Here is a 23,095-nt window from a genome sequence, read left to right as displayed (position 1 = left end):
CCGAATCGATTTTAACTACTTAAGAGGTAAGCCCGGACCTGAAATTACTAATTAATAAATCCGCCTAAATTATTAGCCCTTTAAACCTACGAAGGGGCAATAGAAATTGGAAATTATAATAGTAAGGTTAAAGTTTTTACCGACTACTTTTTCTCAATGGTAGATATCCCTATAAATTATTTATTAAATTAAATTAAATTATTAAAGGGTATTAATTTAATAATTATTAGTAAATTAGTTATTAAAGAGGATATTTAGGATGTACTTTCCCGGATAGTATTTAATAAGGCTCCTGGAATTAATTAATATTTAAATGAATTTTCAAAATTATATAAATAATTATTCTAGTAAATTATAATGTATTTTACATCCGCTAACCTCCAATTCAGGTATTTTCTATAGTAATATAAAAATATAAAAGTGATTATCCTTAAAAAACCCGGAAAAAGCGCCGCCTAATAAAAGCTAGCGGGCGTATAGAGACTTATATTACTATTCAATTACGTTAGAAAAATCTCCGAAGTATTTATTATTAAAAGATTAATATAAGTACCTAAAGAATTCAATTTCCTATTGAAGGGTTAAAAAGGTAACTAAGTAGGTTATTTAATAGAATTCATAATCCGGGTAGTTATTGATATAGTATATATGGTTTAGAAGTTTTGGGCTGTAATATTCTTTATATTCCTCAATTCAAAAGGAGCGTTCAATAGAGTTAATTATAGGTAATTATTATATATCCTATAGGAAATGCAGCTCCCAACGTAGATTATTAAATAGGTAGCTAATTTCGTTATTAATAGAAGAGGTTCCCTTTTTTTTAATAATGAAATATCCCGCCCCTACACTATTATTCTAAATATACCTTAAAATTCCTTCTTCTTCCCTATCCTATTTATTCTTTTCATTACCCTATTATACGGAAAATTAATTATAATTCCGAATATAATTATAAATAGCTTTGTAAATAATATTAATATTATTATAATAGTATATACTATAGAAGAAAATTACCGGACTTTATAAGTAGTATAGGAGATATATTCGAAATAGGTAGAAGCGAAAGGTATAGAATTTAAAGCGAATAAGACGGAGCTAATACATTTTACGTAGATGAAGGTATTAAAAACGGAAACTTTTTGATTCGGAGATATAATACTTTATTTAATAGAATTTATAAAATTCTTAAGGGTCTAGCTGGACTATAAATTTGATTATGAAATTTATATAAAAATAGTAAAATAAAAAATAAAGACTCAAATAAATGTACTTATAAAATTAATAGTAAAAATATAAGGTTATTCTTATATTCGGGCTAAGGAAATATATATTAAATATATTTATAATACTATTATATATAAGGCTTTAACATTTTACTAATCAAAAGAAATTTATGGGAAATTACCAAGAATAGTAATTAAGTTAGTAAAATATTGAATTAAATATTTAAAAGTTATTATTAGGGTGTATAAAGCTATATTAATACAAAATTTAGAAATAGAAACCTTTTACCCGCTATTCGACTTTTATTTTAATAAAAGGGTTTGAATTTTCGAAAAGAGGTTCGCTAGGATAAATTAAATTGAATTTATATAGGGGACTATAATCTAAATCACTAATTATATTTAAATCTAATGGATTAAAGGTCGCCTACCCGTTAATAAATCAAAGAGTAGTATAATCAAAATTTAATAAGTTAAAGCGTAGGTACTGATAGAGAAATTATTAATAATAGTAGTAGATCCCCCTTCGGAATTAGGGATTTAACTACTATTATTGTAAATCCTAGAATTAATAGCCGTCGATTAAGAAGAATAGTTAGAGGATATAACGAATTGAAAATAAATATTGTAATATAACTATTAATTAACAACGGTAATAATTAAATTAAATCGGCCGTATAAATTTACTATTATTAATTTTACCCTTAAATTGTAAGAAAAAAGTTATTTAATAATATATAATTAGTATAAAGAAAAAGAAGGGGAGATAATAGACGTTAGGAAACGGAAATGACGAATTATACCTATTGATTAAAATAAAGAATTTCCTCCTAATTTAAATTAGGATAAAAGTTATTAACCTTCGGGTGTTCCTTTACCGGAGGAAAATATTAAACATTTTAAGATTTATTTATATATACGGGTTCGAAAAGGAGACTTTTACCTATATAGTTTTGAATTACTTTAATATAAATATTCCCTTTTAATCGGACTCCGAAAATTAGTTACTAATAAAGAAAAAATTCTAAAAATATTTAAATAATAGAATTAAAGTTAAGAGGATTCTTTCCTAAGTATTAAAATTCGGCAGGTTAAAAGAATATTATTTAATAATCGAATTGAAAGAGGAGTAGTATAAGGAATTTATAAAATACTCTTAAGAAGGGAATAAAATATTGATAATATTAAAATAATGAAATATAGGGATAAGGAAGGAATAATTATACTAACTATAGGTACTATTTAAATTATAATTATAATTAGAACCGAAATACTACCTAATTAAGTACTTAATTACATATAAGGAACTATTCGAATAATGCTATTATACGGGCTTAGTTTATAGTAACCTTACAGTACTATTAAGCCCAATCCTCGTTTAGGGCGGGGCGGCCGGGGGTATCGTCGGCCACCGGGCTGCCAGGAGTAGAACCACCACTACTAGCACCGGAGACTATACGAGTAAGAGTAGCAGCAACGCTACTACTAGATACGACACACATAGAAGAGTGCAAATATTAGTGGGCAGGTCGTTATACTCCAGGCGTGTATGTATGTAATTGGCGAAATTGTTAGTAATACGAACGAAGGACTCTAATCTCTAATTGAAACTAAGCTAGCTACCCGATGGTATAGTAATAATTATTATTTAAATAGCGTTGCGGGCGTTATAAAGGCCGACGGGGACGTTTAATATATATTTATTAATGGTATAAATATAAATTATATTTTAAGAGTCGGTAATTATAATACAGGAGTTAGATAATAACGAGGAAAGGAATAGAAAGATAAAGAATTTATTGGACGTTAAAACGTAATAAATTTTACTAACAATAACCGTATAGAAGGCGTTAGAGGAGGTAAGCCTATTATTAATCTTTGAATAAGTAGTTAAATTTAGGATATAGTATAAGTAGGGAATTTTACGAATAATATTAATCGGGTTAATATATAAATTGAAAGGACGGGGGAGGAAATTATATTAATTTTAGGGAATTATAAAATTAAAAAAATTATAGAGGAAGCGGGCAAGGGTTAGAGACTTTAAATATATTAGGGATATAGGGTTAAAGGATAATTTAAAGGAGGAGACTTCTATATTGGAAATTAAATTAATTAAGTTAGGATAATAATAATTAAAGGAAATTATTTTAAATAAAATTATGATAAGGTAGAAGGAGGATAGGAATTAAGAAGGGTTACTATAGGGAGGATTATATAAAAAAAGAAAAGGGTTTTTATATTGTTATAAATAGAGGTAGAATTGCGGGGTAGGAAATAAAGGGCCGGGGCGGAGGTAACTATAAATAGGATAAAGAGGTAGGGAAGTAGAGTAACGGATAGGACAACAGGATAGGGTAGCGGAGAGAGGGCGGAGGAAGGAATAATAAATATTAAAATAGAAGGATGGTAAAGGGAGGCGGCGCTCTAGATTTACATCTTATTCCAATTATTCTTCTTATTTTAGTATTAGAATAACGCAATAGTAAGAGAGACGAAATTAGTTCGTTATAGCAATAGGTAAGAATTATTATAGCTATAAGTAAAGTAGGAACGGTATGAAATCTACAACCGAAATATAATTAGGGGTTTTTATCCGGCAGCGCTTAACGCCGTACGGTTTTCCCCTCTAGGGAATTAAAGAAGGAGCCTATGCTAAAAAGGCATTATAGTTATATAGTATAGGGAACAAGATTATTATTATTATTATTATTATTATTATTATAATTATTATTATTATTATTATCATTATTATTATTATTATTATTATTATTATTATTATTATTATTATTATTATTATTATTATTATTATTATTATTATTATAGGTTTTTTTTAACGATTTTACTCCCTATTTTCTTTTAACAATTTCACTCCCTAATTTTTCTTAATTCTTCTTTTTTTTTAATTTCTATTTATTCCAACCAGGGGGCTTCGCCCCCCGGGACCCCCTATTAAAAGAGCTAGAGTTAAGAGAAAGAAACCCGGGGGACACCCCCGGGGACCCCTATTAGAAGGGTTAGGGTTAAATAAGACCCGGGGGACACCCCCGGGGACCCCCATCGAGTGTACGGGCTACAATATTTCTAACTAATCTAAGGACCGGATAATTCAAATAATTGACCAATTCAAAGAAAGGATTACAGAATTGACGGACCACTTACAAGACGAAGAACTTACAGGGGTCTCGCACTATTAGAAAGAAGTTCCGCTATGTTCGTTCACTTCGTGTAAATACTTCATTTTCTGACTATAACAGCTGCGCTTCAATTAATTATTCGTAATTGAATGTAACTAATAGTAATTATATATAATTGAAATTAATTAATTTAGGCGAGATTACGTACGTTGCGTTGGGGTGTTGTGTTGTGACGTGCGATAGTTGGCGGTGTAAAATGGGTGTAAATGATTGTGTGAAAAAGCGTGAAGGAAATGACCAAGTTAGAGTTGATGTTGCGTGTATAGAAAAGACGAAATTTTGCGGGTAAAAACGGGGATTTCGATGTCAGGAGTCATCCAGCTGTCAGATCCACTTTTTATGGAAACTAGGTATGGGAAGGTTTGGGGTGGGTGCACGTAGGCTTTCTGTTCCTTATAAACTACATACCTATATAGATATAACTAGCCTAGTAACTATAACGATTATCTTTTTAATAAGGGGTACTATAAGACGATAACCCTATCGGGTAGTACCAACCTAGTCGGGACGACCTGGGTAACCAAGCGCCACCAGCAGGCAGGTATGTCGGACTGACCTATATCGCTAGGGTATAAAACCCAGGCAGCATATAAACCTTAAGCAGGATAGTTCATTAGACAATTAATATAATTAGATTAAATTATTTATATATTAATACGCTAGTTCATCTCACACTACCCTTCCTAACTTTATAATTAATTCGATAAATATAGAATAACTTCATTAAATATTAAGGGGATAACCTATTCCGGCTAATATTTGAAATCTAGTTAATATACTAGTCTAACCTACTCCTGGGCAATATCTTCCAATTCAATCCTTTATTAAACCCGGTCCCTTATATAATATTCCTAAAAGAGAATACGATAGAATTTAACCTATTCTATTAGAGGTATTTCTAATACTCTATCCCCGAGGGCAAACCGATTCTATTGAACCCTGAATCTGTTCGATTAAATACAATAACTATATTACATATATACTCAAATAGCATAATAGCCGATTTGCTCGATACTATTAGTTTCCTTTCATTATTCATAATATTATGATATATTAATAAGCTAATTGAAAAGCTAGTTTTGCGTACAGTCTGGTCGTAGTAGTATAAATAATAAGGGTTTAGCTAGTATTAAAGTATTAAGGGAAACGGTTGAACTTAATATTCCGGAAGCCCAACGGCTATTCTATCCAATTGTTCGATTTACTAATATGATACACAGTATACGATTATACTAGATACGGAAAAGCCGTAAACTTCGTACTTATATTAAAGTATTAGGTATACTAGCTATATTCATAACATTTAGCGCGGCCGATATATATTAGGAAAGCCTTACTCGTTATATACCTAATTACAAAAAATAGAAGACTATTTTAGCCGATAATTAGAAATGAATTATAAGGCACAACCTTAAAGAAAACCCTTATATCGCTATATACTACTTTAAGAGACGTTTTAAACTATTTCAATAATATATTTTACTTCCAAACTCTAAGATTTAAAATTAGTAGTATTGTATTGAGTTTTAGGCACGAGGAAACGGTTACAACTATGGCGTTTATTAGGTCCCCTATATCGAAGTATTTGAATTAGCTAATGAGAATATTCGCCGGGAATTTGTAGGATTCTAAAGTTACTATATTGTTACTATCAACTAAAAACTAGAAAGAATTAACCAATAGAGTAAAGAGGATTCTCTATCCATTATTATTAATAATGATAAAGGCCAATTCCTTCCTACTCTCTACTGTTTATCCCGAATAATTAACTATATACAGCGCTATAGCCGGTATATAGATAACTACTATCTTCGAGTTAGATAATTTAACTAGGGTGCCTTTTGGCCTAAAAATTATATTCTTAAAATCTACTATTTCTATTTCCTAAGAAATTACTATCCTAATTTACATTTTATATAAAATTTTAACCCTAAATATTAGTTATATAATAGGGAAAGAAACGACGATTATATAATTAATTATAACCGGATAACTACTATTAAATAGTATAAGAATATAGATTTACAACTTTATACCAATTATAACACCGTTATTCACTATATTACTAGATACTATTGAAAAGTAGAAAAGTAGTCTAAACTTTGTTAAGAAATTACTTAATAAATTGCACCCTATATTGCTTCCGACAATTATATCGTTTTTTTTTACTATGAAGATAATAAATCAATTTATTATTAAGCGAAACTAATCTACCTAAATCACTAGTTATCTATCGCTTAGCTTACCTCTAGAATAGAATACCCGAATTATCGTCGATATAGATTACCGTAACTTAAATAGACTCCCTAAACCGGGAGTGATTATTCAATAAGGCCAGTAAATGCCAACTCGTACTTAATATACTAAATATTTATTTCGCCCCAATAACCTCGAAAATATCAATTACTTTAAGTAGCTCACTCGGTTCGATACTACTTATGATCGACGTTTTAGAGGCCGGATTAAAAAGAGCGTATTGAATTGCTACCCTATTTACAAATACGAGGACGATATTTAGAATAAAGATTAGTATAAAGTTAAATTGATATTATATCATCCCTATCGTACCTATATCAAAATGTTTAGTATTATAAACCGGAATAGAGTTCGGGAACAGTTAGAGACTTACTTTAATATATATTTAATTTATGTAAAGGTCTATACTAGGGACTTGGATCACCCTCACAATTACTACAACAGTATACCCGATAGCGAACCCGATAAAAATTTCGAACCCACTATTAACTTGGAAAGGTAGAGAGAACTATAGCAACTTTTAGCTAGAAATCTTTCTTATTATTAACGGATTAAAAATACCAGTAATTTTAATATACTTAATTACTATAGTTAAAAGATTTTATATAATTAGTATAACTATTTAGGATATTAAAACTTATGAAAACTATAATAGGATTATTAAAAGAATATAAAAGCTAATAACCTACAATTAATAGCAAATATTCCCGCTCTTACATCGCAGGCTATCCAAAATCTCAACGTAGAATAAAAGGTTATATTTGACCAATTTATTCGTTATTATCAATTTATTCTTAATTATAACAATAATATTCAATGGCGTCCACGTATTGAAATTCGAATGAATAGCTACAATATATAATAAAACCCTACTAATTATTAAATATACTCCAACAGGGGTAGCAGCCAGCAATATCAATAGCCAAACCTTATATTCTTTCCTAAAACCCCTATTACTCCTAAAAATATTAACTAAAACGATCCGGAAGTAGTTATTATAATACTAGAAAATATTAATCTAACCCAACATCAATACTAACTACAGCCGTATCGTTACTTTATTATTAATAAAAAGTCTATACTGGGACTTCGAACTCTCAATTTCGTCAATTAAAGACTACATTAAGCTTTCCCAAAGTACTAGAAACAATTATTTAATAATTAAATTATTCTTCTATTTAATAACTTTTATTAATTACCCCCGGTTAAATGGAAACCGTTATTTTATAATTAATAAATTTTACCTAGTATTAAGGCTATCGGTCGTATATATTACTATACTTTCAATAAGACCGTTAAATTATAATAAGTTATACAGCAATAGGGTAATAATCAAACTGGATTTAGGACAGCGCTCGAAGGACTACGAAGCAACTAATCTACTCGACAATACTAGGAATTACTATATTTTCAAATATAATTAAAACTACTACTAAATAAACAAACTAAATTTATTAATCCTTTACATATCTATCCCAAACACAAAAATATTATAGCTTATAACATTCAATATATAGAAATATTAAATTAACCCTATTTTATCCTCTCAACTAAATACGCCGGCCTTAGTATTAAAGATGTAAATCCTACTAATATTAATAGTTTATAACTTAAATTCCCGTTAATAGTAGGTAATAGGGTTATACTTATTAACAATATTTAAATTGAAAGTAACTTAATCGATAGTACTTTGGATATTATTTTTAATATTGTATAGGATTCTAACCTTCCTACCCAAAATATCATTAACAAATAATACCCTTATAGTAATCTATTTATTATGCTCGTTGAGTTTAACCGGTATATTAAGCCTTCTTATTTCCGTATTAAAGAAAATTAACATTATTTCCGTAATATCGTCCCTATGTTTTGAATTAAACGAGACTTCAGGTTTTACTAAAATACTTAATATACAAGGACACAATTTTCTTTAATTATTATATATACTATTACAATATATAAAGTACAAAGTTCTACCCTTAATATAGCTATACTAAATATTTCAAAGAGGGACTTTCAAATTAAATTTATAGATGTAGTATATAGTAGAGTCAAAACTTCACAAAACCTTATATTTAGTATTCTTATTAATTTAAACGCTCTGTATATAATATTTAACTATATATTTCTTATAAGAGCAACTAACAAAGTAAGAAAATTGCTAGAGTAGCTCCCAGTCCCGGACATATAGGCAAATACTAATACTCCAACTACCTAGTATTCCTACTTCCAGTCCGGTAATAACATACGGATATTATTCAAATAATATATATTCTACTTTATATATATATACATATAATTTTAATCAATACTTTAAAGCGTACTTTCCTTTACTTTATATTTAATAGCATTAATACTACTCCTTCCATTTCATTTCGTACGTTATTACCTAAATAATATCCCTTTCGTTTCTCTCTACGTCTCCCTCTCCCTCTCTCCCTCTTGCATTCAACGTTTTTATTACCTTCATCAACCATTAATTATCAACTATCAATTATCAACCATATACTGTATTAGTCATCTTTAAAGATAATAATCTAGAGCTCGAACACCCGCTTAACAATATAATAAAAGAAGAAGAAGAATACTATAACTTACTCGCCCTTAAACAATAACAGACTTCTATTAACTAAGTTAGTACTAAAATATTTTCGTTAAGTAAAAATGAATTTACTTTTAAAAAGACTACGGCTACCCTTAGCATTTAATTCCCTATTCCTTCAAAGTAATATATGACCCTTATTATTATTTATAATTTAAATTATTCTAAATAAGAATGTAGGTAGATAAAAAAAAAGGAGTTTAATTCGACTCATTCTACGTACCCTAATTAAATACTTTATAATATACCCTTCTTCAAAATAACAATTAACAGTACTAGAAGATAGTACGAATTACGGCGGTCTTATATCTCCTGTTTCCCCTAAAAGGCCTATACCTATAATTAATACCTACAATAAATAAATTAGAAGATGAGAAGGATTTGAAAAATATTAGTAATATATATTTGAGCATTTAAACGAAAAAATAGTTACTAGTAAGGAATTGAACACGAGAACTCTCTATATACTAATACTAGTAGCGGTAGGAGCCTCCTCCATACCACTTTACTACGGGCGTCCCCATAATACCCCGGGGGGGGGGGGGGGGCTGGTAATAATAGGGTAATTGGAAATAAATTATATAGGCTAATTAAAGTATTCTAAGAGTATTTACTAGTTTATAAGCAAAATAATAGCAAGTCTCGTAGAAAGAGTCAGATCTAATAGTATTTTGTCTAGTATTATACCCCTAAGTACGAATTCGAATTACTAAGAACCTTCCGTACTTCCCGTCTTGGCATTTCTTGGTATATAGACTCTACTGGCTTACGTAATGTAGATCCAAAGCACGCTTCCATATACACCGGGCATTGCCTAAGCTGAGGATCCAGCATCGCACCGGTGTCTGAGAACTATTTTAATAATAGCGGGCTTAAGAGTGTTTTATACTTATAGAAACGTATTAATTATTAAGACGGATATAGGAATCGTAATGTATTAGGCTCTTAATCTTAATTAAGAGAGTAATTGTACCTATAATACTAATTTTAAATCCGTCTCTATCATCTATTAACGCCTTAATAAGGGGAGAAATAGGTCGGTAACCGGTCCGGAAAATAAATAAAATTATATTAGTACTTTTTATCATAGGGGGCGATGGCGGTAGTAGCGCTGGTTCTATTGAAATAGAACTAGTAGATCTATAATTGAGGATTATCATTAATACCGGTATTTCTTGATAGGATTAATAATTCTCTATTTCGGAATTAGTAATATAGTTGGGGGAACCTTACTACGGATATCCGACATCAAACCCGGTTAGTAAAGATTTTCGGAGCCGCCGATTAGTCTTTGGAAAAATCAATAGATAGGTAACGGCCCTTATAGGCCGGGTTAGTAAAATATATTCTATATTAGCTGTAATCGATCTTACGTTTATAGTATTATAATTATAGGAACGCTAAAATAGGGTAAACCTCCGCACACCCACCCCAAACCTATATACACCCAAATAGGAAGGATGTCAGCTGTTATATAAAATACATCGTTTTAGTTGTAAAAATCGTAGTTTGTAATATCGCACAACATTCTAATCCAATAAATCCCATACAGCAAATCTAACAACGCCAATCTAGTAATACTCTCATAGTATTGAGGGAACTCTACTCTACTTTAAATACTAATATCTAACAACTTAGACAGTTTATTAAAGGAGGCTATTAATAATATTTTAATAACCTCCTTCTCTCTCGTCTCCCTCGCCATCGACTCATTTGCCTTCGCCTCCTAATATCTACCCAACTCATTATCCTCATTATTATCAACTACCTCAATATAATTACATACTTTATTTTAAGCATTCAATTAGGCATTTACTCGGGGGGCACCAGCCTTTAGTTACGGGGGCCCCAATCCTCATTGGGGCCCCAATATTTCAAGGTTTAGCGCGTCATTTACTCGTAAATTATCATTTACATAGGAAATTCCATACTATTACACACTATACCTAACAATACGAGAAATGCCTAGTAACATGGTTTTGTATAGAGATGTCTATGGTATATAATATTTTAAACATTAGGGAATATATTATATATATCTACAATTACTTCTACATTTCTATCTACATACGTAAAGGTATACCCTCAAGTACTCATAGCCTTCCTTTTCCTACATTTAACTGCCTACTTAACTGGGGAGCTCAATTCTACAACCACTTATATAATATCTAATACTACCTCTAACTCTAGAAATAACCACCACCGTACTAAAGATAACCACTCTAACTCTAACTCTAACTCTAGCGTAGGCTCTAGCTCTAGCGTAAGCTCTAAAAAAGGCGAGAACTCTAACTATAACTCCAGCTCTCAAGAAGGCCCTAAATTTAATACTAGAAAAAGTTCAAAGGGTAGAAGTTTTAGCGGTAGAAGCTCTAGAAGTAGGAATATTATTACCTCCATCTCTAGCACTAACTCTAACTCTAAATCACTTTTAAATATTATATCCAACTCTCTACCATAATTAGAAGTATTAGAACTAACCGGCTCTTATATCCACTTACATTTCGTACCCCTATTTTTAAAAGAACTAGGAACTAACTCATTAATATCATTACTCTCCCAATAAAATAATCTACATCTTATATTAAACTATAAACAAGGGAGATTCTAACGGTTACTCTATTTAATAGGCTTCCCCTTCTTATTTCTTTTCTTTCAATTAAATATAGAAATAAGTATATATTTATTAGGTACTACTCTAGTAGAATTCTTAGGTCGACCGCGACGTATTATTGCAATACGAGGATCTCTAAGACGAAGGTAGAAATCGTTAATATCCCATTTAAATAAAAATTAATTAATAATATAATCTATAGATATATAAGGGACTGTAACTTACAAGAAGCACTTTAAAATGCCAGTAGAAACAGATATAGCTAAACTTCAATAGTTTTTCAATAACTAACTACTTAAATATATCGTAGCGGCAAAGTAGCCCGTATTGAAGGGGGACACTAGAATCCTTATTATAAGGGGGGAGAGGAGGAGGGTTTCTACGCTAATCTATTAACCGGCTTCTATCTACTTAAAGATATTCTTAATTAATTATATCTGATACCACGAATATAATCTACAATAGCACTTAGCCTAAGTAACTACGAGCAATATACTCGTAATATTAACGAATCTAGTAATTTATTAACTTCTACTTAAAAGTTCTATATTATTCTTCAACTATTTCGAAAATAGTAGAGACCAACTTAAAAATATCATTATTATCATTAAAAAAGTAACTCTTAACACTAAAGTTACTTGATTCAATTAGGGAAGTAATCCTTATACCAAAATGTCTATACTACTTAATATAGTAATATGCCTATTAATCTCTAATAAATAGCCAATTCTTTTAAATATTACGAAGGACTAGCTTCTAAAATAAAAAGCATCTTTTCATATTCTCCCAAACAATAAAGAAATCATCCTCTATATAGCTATATATTATAAGCTCAAACTATTTCACTACACTATAGGGGTTATTAATAATAGTTAAATCGGTTGAAAGGTTAATACTACGTACAAAAACACAAAGACTATAATCCTTATTATTAAAAGGGATTGGGGTAGTCTACTGATCAATACCTTCTTCGTTATTAAAATTATTACTCGAATCGTTATTAGTATTAAGGTTCTTTACCTTCTTAAACTTCAATTTAGTATTATATAGTACGTTTTTGATAATATAGAATAAATAGAACTATTATTAAATATCAGGGAATATCGTTTCCAAGGACTACTTTATTTCCTTACTCTTATCCGTAACAATAACGGTAGGTTCTAGAAGGTTATATTGTCATCGTATTTGCTTAGTAACATCAATTAAGAAGTCGAATACTATTTACTTTCTGTTATTAATAATAGTAAACATATAATTAAAAATAGAACCAATATCAATAATACTAGATACTTAATAGAATAGGGAGTTGAAGCGATTAGCATTGTACGTATTATCAATAATCATAACCTCGTAAAAGCGCTAAACCATATACATATAATGTAGTAGAGTAAAAATAATACCCAACAACCTTATTTCATTATTAGGATCCATCTTTTTAATATAATTAATATTATTATTATTAAAGACTTTAATTAAAGCACCTATTAGGGTATAACTATGAAATTGTAATAGCGAAGGCTAGTACGTATATTATAAATATCCCTCCTTATATATATTAATTCTAGATAGCCGTCTCGAATAATAGAGACAATCTTTCGAACTCGTATAATATTAAGCTTTGAATAATCATCGATGGTCTTGAGTATCTATTAGTAGGTCCCGGCATTCACTAGGCACAGTCCCCACTCTATGCCCTGCCCAGACCGCACCACATCTAGCCTTCCAGACTCCGCTAATCTCCCTCTTCTTCTCTCTTCTTCTCCATAGCACACACTCAATCAATCGTATTCAACCGCTTGATCTCGTTGGTGATCTCACAGTATTTCTAGCTTCATCTTACAATATTAGGGATAGATAGAAGGGTCGTACAATTAAAGGTAGTTATATACTTAATAATAGGATTCCGCATGTAGATAAAAGTGCTAAAGACCGCTATTATTATCCTTCTTTACAACACCCATCCAATCACAATTATATTTGCGTAAGGGTATCTTTCGAATTTTTTTTCTAACTTTATAAGGTTAGCTATATCAATCATAGAAGAGGTAATACTATATATACTATAAGCCTGGGACTCTAGGCTTTATACCACGGCCATTTCGATAATTAACTATAAAGCTATAATCTTTTACCTAATTATTAACCGCTTTAAAAAGCTCTTAAATCGTAGTAGTAGGAAGGATAGCACCAATTAGCGGGTTGAATATCGCGTCCCTATAGTTAATGGTAACGCCTTCCTTATCAGAATCAAATTCGCTAATTAAATTTCCTTTAATAGAAGTAGAAGGATCGTCGTTAGAGAAACCTTCCTACTCTTCATCGATTTAACTAGCTTAACTAGATATTTTAAATATTATAAATAATACACGTAGTATTAAAGAGGTTTAAGAAAATTAGCAAAGTATTCTAGTAATTAATGTAATTAATATTTACGTACGTATAGTTAAATCTAGTTTGTTCTAGTAATGAAAGGTCGCCTAGTTGTGTAGAAAGAAGGTTACGTTGAAAAATAAATTGAAAATTTAAATTTAGGCGTTGAGTATAAGTAAATAAGAGATCCACTAATTAACTAGGTTAGGCACCGTTTTATAAAGAAATACTGCTATATAATTACTATCTGACTGTATTAAAAGGTTGAGAGAAAGATTCTCCACGTTAAACCCTAACCCAATTAGGGCCCCAATAAGGATTGGGGCCCCCGTAACCAAAGGCTAGTGCCCCCGGAGTAAACGCCTTCAATTATTTAATACTAGGCCCTACTTTATATTAGGAGTAGTTGCATTATATTAAAGTACATTGTCATAGGGCTAGCGCCCGGGTTATAGACTCTAGTCTTTGAGACTAGAGCTGTTATTAGCCACAGTGGCGTAGAGCGCGAAGTCCTAATGAAAACCTTTCAACGCCGGTGGATCCGTATTTTAAATACACTTTTCTTCCTTTATAGAACCTTAATTGAAGAATTAACTTACCGACACGCACCAAAAACTTACAGGCACGCACTTTTAGGGTCTAACAGCTAACATATAAAATATATCGTTTTGGGTATAAAAATCGTAATTTTCAATATCTTAAGGTGGGTCATGCCAGTAAATCCCCTATAAATGCCTTGTAAATTTTAATCTCCAGCGGGCAAGTAAATAAATCTAGCAATGCTTTTTATAGAATTGAAGGGTTTAAAATAATTCTTATTATAGTATACTCTACTCTAAATATTTATATTTAATAGCTTAAAACTTACATTTAGTAGATTAGAAAGTTTAAAGAGGTCGTTAGAGAGTTTAGAGAGGAAGGAGGAATTTAACGATAATTCTATAGTATTATTTCTCTGCCTCCCCCCCCCCCCCCCCTCTCTCTCTCCTTCGCTATTTACTCCCTTACCCTCGCCTCCTAGTATCTCCTTAATTTATTATTCTCCTCCTCCTCCTCCTCCTTATTATTATTAACTACTTCGATACAATTACGTACCTTATCTCAAGCATCCAGATCTTCAATACTAGGCCCTATCTTATATTAAAAGTAGTTATAGCGCGTTAAAGCGTATATAGTACCCGGATTATATAATTTACCCTTTAGTACGGTTAGCATACGAATATAGGTACAAATACGGGTAGAGGTTAAATTAAATAGTGGTATAGTAAATATAGGCTTATTAAATAGACCGCTTTATTTGCACAGGCGGCCTTTAGGTATCACTCCAGCGGCCGGCTTAAATTTAAAGTATCTATCTACTATATCTTAATATAATATTTAATATAGGAGTTATTCGGGGTATAAATAATAATTTATACGTCGTTAACGTAAATACTAAAATAGATAGTAAGCTTCCTTAATTACTAAAACCGTTTTACCCTCCTTTAATAATACTTCCATTTTATAAATATAAGGTAATCCGTATTAGGCTCTAAAGCTCCTTATATAAGGCTCGAGAGGGGTGCTAGGGAGCTTCAATCGTATAGAGGGTAGTATTACATTAAATTTATAGTATTAATAATCTATAAAATTAAATACCTATATAAATAATTCATACGGGCAATTACCCATCCACTCGCAGTTAACCCACTTTATACGTATACAATTATCAAACTTCGCTAATAGATTAATAGATACTTTATAACGGTAATCTACATATTAGAGATAAGCCTTATAGAGTTTAATTAACCTATTGCGAATTAATAGACTATAATTCTTAAGGGAGCTACTATTAATTTTAATTTAGTAACATTATTCTTTACCCTTAATTAAAATAATTCTTAGTAAGGTAGCCTACCTATTCCTCTTTATAAAGTAAAAACTTCTCTTTAATCTATAAGACTATATTTTTCTATATGCTCCTAAATTAGCGGCGTAAAATGGACTAAGCATAGGTAAACTCTACGATATAAGAGGAGTAGACTATATACTACCATATAAAGAATAGTACGGACTTTATATTAGCGATTTTATTTAGTAAGGGATTGAGTCCCGCCTTAGTTCTAGTAATTATTATAACCCGGGTATTACGTTATTTGATATTTTTGGAATCCTTTTTATTACGTTACTTAACATCGTAGTTAAAATTAGGAAAAAATATACACTATTCGTATATTACTTAATCCGTTTAAAGTAGTCAATAATATTGTAATTAATATACTATATACAATATTATTATTATATATTAAGGAAGGTCTTATTAATTATTCTAGTAAGCTAGGGGTCGCCGTCGGTTATAATTACCGTAGGGTAAGGAATTTTAAACCCATCAACTACTTCTTTAATATACTAAATTAAAAAATTAAACCCCTCCTCATTCTCGTTATTAAATACTACTTAAAAGACTAGTATGGAGGTTCTCTCAGGGGTAAGAATTACTCCTTAAATATAGGGGAGATAGTAACGGTTGGTCTTATACGTAATATCGATTAGGATAGTATATAGGAACCTTATTTATATCCGGCGCTAGCGGTTAATTAACTAGAACATGTAGTATAATATATTCTCATCCTTATTCTCTCCCTTAAAATGAAAGTAGATATAATAAAGAGTTTTACTTTCGAAATTATTATTTAACTATTTAATAAATAACTATATATTATCGTACCCCTGCCTTATATTATACTATACCGCTTAGCGTATATTATTAAAGTTTTTTCAAATCTAAGGAATCTTAGGGTATTTTTCTTTAACTATAGCAAAGATTGTCCGTATCGTTAAATCCTATTGTAATAAGAGGTTACTAAGGAAGCGATTCGCGTCCGGGTTAACCTTAAAATCCTATACTTTGATACGAAATATAATATGGCTTTCTAATATATACGATGGAAGGTAGCCTTCGTATATTAGATTTATAGCCCGGGCAATTTACTTCTATTCCGTACGCTTCTTAACTTAGACTACTATTCTAAAGTGATAGTAGCGTACTTTCTTTTGTGATATTGACCGTCGCTTTAAATTCTCGTTAATAATGATTAGTGGGCGGTGATTTATATAGTTATAATAATATACTTATTTAATAACGGACCCGTCTTCTTCGTAACTTAGCTTTTCAAGTTTCTAAGTACGTTGGGTAATTATGCTAAATTAATAACAACGGCAAAGGTTAATAAGGTAGGTGAATAATTCATTATATTTTCAACGAGGTTAAGAGAGAAGAAGGGATTATCTACTAGGATAAACTAAATAATAAAGGAGTTAAAAGTATCGTTGGAAGTAAAGGTATCAATTAAGGAGTGCAACGTACAATAGGGGCGCTGGACAGCCGACATACGAAAGCGTTTACTAGAAGAGGGTATTTAAAGTAATCGATTAGTATAGAAATTAATTAAATACAATGATTTTATATACGTTAAAGGTACTATTAATAAGTATAGAATACTAGTATAATTGTATGTAGATTATTAGAGTACTAGAGTACTAGCGCTAATTAGTAGTATAGTTGTATGTAAAGTACTAGTATAATTGGCTGTATAAAAAAAAGCGAAAGAAAAAGGATGATGCGTGTATTAAAAAAAACGAAATTCTGCGGGTAAAAACGGGATTGACAATATTAAGAGTTATTAGCTGAACCGCCCCAGTTTTCTGGTGGGGGTGCGTGCCTGTAAGTTTTTGGTGCGTGTCGGCAAGTTAATTCTAATGAAATTATATAATTAGTACCTATATTAACTGTACTATACCTATTATATCAGGTTCTATTAACCGATGGAACCGATGGATTAAGACATGCCGCCGCTGTAGTAGTAAGGGTAGTAGTAGGTTATATTGAGCGTAGAAGAAGAAGTAGTGTAATAGGTAGAAGCTTAGTGAATAGAGAGAGATAATTGAATTAGGAATATTTTTATAAGCGTAGCGTTTACCAACGCTGTTAGAACTACTATTAGTATACTACTTATTACTTAAGGAGTATAGGGTAACCCTTAAATACTTATTTAAGTAATTATTTAAACGGCTACTATTACCCCCAATATTATAATTAGTACTATTTAAGAAGCCGCCCCTATTACCGCTCTTAGTACGAAACGTAAGAATATCCGTTGGCTAAAGTGGGACGGATTTACTTCGACTTTTTCCCTGTTCCTTATATAGTTATACTTTACCTATAACGAAGAGAGAGTAATTGGAGCGATTTCTAGTAACCGATTGGAATAGTTAATATTATTCGATACGTTCCTTAGCGATAGAAAATCATTGTAGAAGTTTCTTAGTATTAAGGATGCGCCGACGATTTTTACCGGCCTATTAATTAATTCAATTATTTAGAATTAGTTTTGAGTAGTAAGAATGAGAAATAGTTTATATTAATTCGTTTACAAATTATTTACTAACGCGAGAATTAGAGCTTTACCAAATTCTTCTTAGTCTTTGAAGAGAATTTAACGAAAGTAGGAAGTTTAGTATAGGAAAACGAATTTCGATTTACGTAATTAAATACTTCTATATCTAATATTTTATATAATTAATTAATTTCGGTCTATATACTTAAAATATATAATGAACATATAGAAGATTTAAAAAATATTATATAATATTTCGAAGCGAGCCGAATTTTTTGTAAAATTAGCGGGAGTAGTAAAAGAGCCGCCAATCGCTGCTAGAAGTCCTTCCTCTAATAAAAATAAGTTATAAACCCGTCCTTAAAGGATGTTAATAGCGATACTCCTATAATAATAGGCGTTATTAAAATTAAGAGTGAGAGTTATAATAAGGATATTAAGCGTATTAAATAGGTCTCCTAAGAGGAACGTAATAAGTAGTATTTAGCTGGGCTTTATATATATTATGGAATTAATGGGTATATAATTGGCGGTTATATATATAGGCCGGTCGATATTCTAATAGTATTAGTATTAGAAGTACTAAAATTAAATTTAAAATCGAACTATTATTAGAAGATATAAAAATTCATTCTTAGAAAAATCGGGAAAAGAATAATTTTTATATAAAGCTGGGTATAGGAATAAATAGGAATATTAAGTAAGAAAGTGGAAGTATTAAGCTTCCCGGGTCCTATAGAAATGGAAATTATCAAAATCCCTATTACTATTGATAACAAAGATCGATTTTATACCTTTGTTAATAAAGGTTGTTAGTATTATACTACTCTTAGTAAAAGAATTATTAGAAAATTGAAAATTCTAGTAATCCTAATTGTCCGGAAATAAATTAGAGGCGCCTCTACTAAAATAGAAGGTATAGGAATTAAAGGTATTATTGTTCTTAGGGTAGATATTTACGGTTACGAATTAATTTATATATATATATAGTCCCTGAATTAGAATTCCCTATAATATTAGGAAAATTGTAATTAATTATAATAAAAGCCTATTCGGTACTATATAAGTATGGATTTTAGTATAGGGTAATTGGGTATTAGATCCTATATTTAGGATATACGCTTAAAGGATCTTCCCTTTATATAATAGAGATTAGGGAAGCCGTCCACTATTTAGCTACTACTTTTATAGCTATATTAAATAGGATTAAGAAGAAGACTAGTAATGCGATTGCGGAAGTAGTAATATTTGTAATTAATTTACAAAATATTGAAAAAGTCTTCAAACTTGGAATCGATATAACTAACGAAAAATTAAAAAACAAGATCCCTATTAATATATGCAATTTACTCTACGTATAGAGATAGTCGGAGGTAGATAAAGTGAACCTATACCGGCCTAGTATCGATTATAAAGTAGAGGTTAAGAGAGATAAAAATAGTAATAAAATGCTACTCCCCTATAGACTACTTTACAATATATTTTAAAAAGAATCTTTTATTTTCAAAAAACGTTTAGAAACCTCCTCGATAAGGGGTCTATCCGTACTACTAATTCTATAATTATAATACTTATTCTTTTTATCCGGAAATTAAATAGTAGTCTACAGTTCTACTATAATTACCGAACGTTGAATACTATTATAAAAACCGACTAATATCCCCTACCCTTAATAAAGGAAATGTTTTGTATAATAGTTAAAGTAAAGTAACTTATTAAAATAAATGTAATATAAGTATTTTATGAGATTCGTATAGCCGAGGGAGAAGAAGGGAAGACCGCCTTCCGTATACGTTATAGCCTATTTAAATAATTTATAATACCGTTCGGATTATTAAAAGTTTTAATAACCTTCTAACAGTATATTAATAGTATTTTTAATAATTACCTTAACAATCTCGCTTGCATTTATATAAATAATATACTAATCTTTTTATTAAAATCAAAAAAAGACTATTTTAAGAAGGTCCGCAAGATAATAGAACGTTTAACTATAATTAAATTCTATTTAGACTATAAAAAGTACAAATTTATCATAATAAATATAAAATACTTCAATTTTTTCATTATTGTAAGCGTAGGTATTTAAATAGACCCTAAAAAGATTAAGGCGATTATAAATTTATTTATTTATTATCTTATCACGCTAACTAGTTATACTAGTCTACCCAATAGGTATACAGTACTACTTCGTTCATAGTCTAAGGGAAAAACCGTATTGTTGAAATCTAGATAGAAACCCTCAACTTCTCTATATCCAACCCTAACCCTAACCCGAACCCTTCGTCCCACCTCACTATAGGGGGCCCGGGGAGCCGTAGTTATTTCTTTCGTTTTATTTTCTCTCGGTATATTATTTCTTTAATCCTAATAAACTTTATTACTTCTAATTAATCCTTTAGACCCTATTCCCTACCTAACGCTTCAATAGCGTTTTTATTCTAAAAGCGGATATTCTTCTTTCATCCTATCTTTAGGGTAGGGGTAGGGAAATAGGGTTTTACTTTTGTAATTAGAATTTTTAATTTTTTATTAGAATTAGTAAGATAATATAATTAGTTAATTATTGTATTACCGGACGGGTTTTATCTAAGCGGAATTATAGTTTTAGAATAGATTTCGGAGGTAGGATTCTAATTCCTAAACCCTATTAACGGAGCGGGGGAGGCCGGCGCGTCTTCGATTGGGATGAGATTTTTAATACGTGCCTAGTTACGTGTACCTAAGGTTTTAGACTAGGGTAGGCCCCTATATTTAATTTCGCTATAAATATTCTTCTTCTAAGAGTGCTTAGTAGAGCGATAGCGGGGAAGATCTTTTATCCAATCCGGCCGAAAAACCGGATAAAAGAGGGGGGGGGAGCGGGATTCGAACCTACGACCTTTCGGATGAAACCGAAAGGGGGCCAAGCTCAGATCTTCCCAACTGAGCTATCCCCCCCGATTATAAATTAAAAAGCCCCGATATTATAAGAAGGAATAAGGAATTCCCTAAGTTTCGTTAATTATTATTATATATTTATCAAATATTTTTCCTCTATAGTAGGACTATTAAATATATTTATAAGGAAGGGGGTCCCCTTTAAATCAATCATTAAGTATGATTCGGTATTCTAACGGCTAAAGGCACTCTTTGTAAAAGCCCTTATCCTTATATAGTAGGATCCGGACTTGCTTATATTTTTAGAAATTAATTATAATAGTTATAGGTTGGATAGTATCCTTATATAAGAAAGAGATAGTAAAAAAATTATAATTGTATATTATTCGTAGAAATTTATACCTACGGAGTATAGTTATTTAATTTATAATAAAGAGATATTAGCGATTATCTGGTATTTAAAGGAATAGTTAATAGAATTTAGGAATTGTAAGAAGTTTATCATTATTATTAATTATTAGAACCTAGAGTATTTCATAGAGAAGTAGAAACTTTTTGAATAATAAATATATTAAGTTAAATTCCTTTTAAAGTTTAATTTTAAAATCTAATACTATTTAGGTAAATTTACCGTAACACCTAATACTCTATTATAATAGGATTAAGACAAACTTAATAAAGAGGATATAGAAGCGAGGGAAATGTAGTTAATTCCTTAAAAGGCTCCTTAAAACTATATTTATATAATCGCCTTCTCGGTTACAATAGGGGAGGGTGTAAAAATATTTAAAAATCTGGATTTATAGTAAGTCTATAAGAAAATAGCCTAATAAAATACAAGTTACTAAAGTATTCTCTAAATAGTTATTAATAGTAACAAAAGTTTACCTACTATAGCCTGAAATTGTAAAGTATAATTAGAAGAATATTTAATTAATAGCTTAAGGAGGTTATATTATTAAAGCTATATTTAAATCAAATTGTTAAAGCTCGCGAAAACGTTGAAACGCGGGTACTTGGTCGACGATAGCGACAAAATCGTTTTTGACATCAGAATCGTATTCAGGACGTCCGATTACCCCCCTCTACGATATTGTATTAATCGCGTATCGAAAACGCAGGTGTCGGGGCGACCGGAAGTATTGGGGGCGGGTTGGCGTCGAGTCGATACGTACCCGGGGCGGCCGGAGTTAATATAACGATGATAATACCCTGAGCCGGTATAGAGCCGGTAGAAGCCTTAGAAATTTCGGGCCTATTTTAAGAAGAACGAAAGAAATTTATAAAAGAGGCTATAAATTTTCCCGGTATTAATAGCCTGCCTATTATTTAAGTAGTATAAATTGAAAAATTTTTCGAAATTGTAGCGGCTACCCTACGTACCTAAAGCTAGAACCCTTAAACTATTAATAACGATATAAAATAATTTTAGGACGATGTTAATAAATTAAAAAAGATAGTCGCTAAAATTGTAAAAATTTAGAAATCCCCCTTTCTAAAGTCCTAGGCTATAGTCGTTGCGGGCCTGAATGCTCCTCTTATAAATATAAAGAGATTCTATTTTATACCGATAGGTA

At 30.5% G+C, this 23,095-nt stretch overlaps 1 protein-coding gene and 1 pseudogene across 2 annotated transcripts; one reads left to right on the top strand and one right to left on the bottom strand.

Moving 5' to 3' along the window:
• Positions 1 to 8,648: 8,648 nt before the first annotated feature.
• Positions 8,649 to 8,846, top strand: B0T23DRAFT_318128 (uncharacterized protein; the record flags this gene model as incomplete). The annotated part of the gene is made up of 1 exon (XM_062835054.1): positions 8,649 to 8,846. A coding segment is annotated over one exon (198 nt), but the record flags the coding sequence as incomplete, so codon positions are not given.
• A 12,645-nt stretch (positions 8,847 to 21,491) lies between these two features.
• Positions 21,492 to 21,578, bottom strand: B0T23DRAFT_t230 (annotated as a pseudogene). The gene has a single exon. The product of its transcript is annotated as a tRNA-OTHER (tRNA).
• Between the last annotated feature and the right edge of the window lie 1,517 nt (positions 21,579 to 23,095).

Source organism: Neurospora hispaniola, assembly GCF_033458365.1.
Source record: "Neurospora hispaniola strain FGSC 10403 chromosome Unknown B0T23scaffold_5, whole genome shotgun sequence".
Lineage (NCBI taxonomy): Eukaryota > Fungi > Ascomycota > Sordariomycetes > Sordariales > Sordariaceae > Neurospora > Neurospora hispaniola.
Note: the sequence above shows the minus strand (reverse complement) of the source record. Positions and strands in the feature narration are given on the sequence as shown.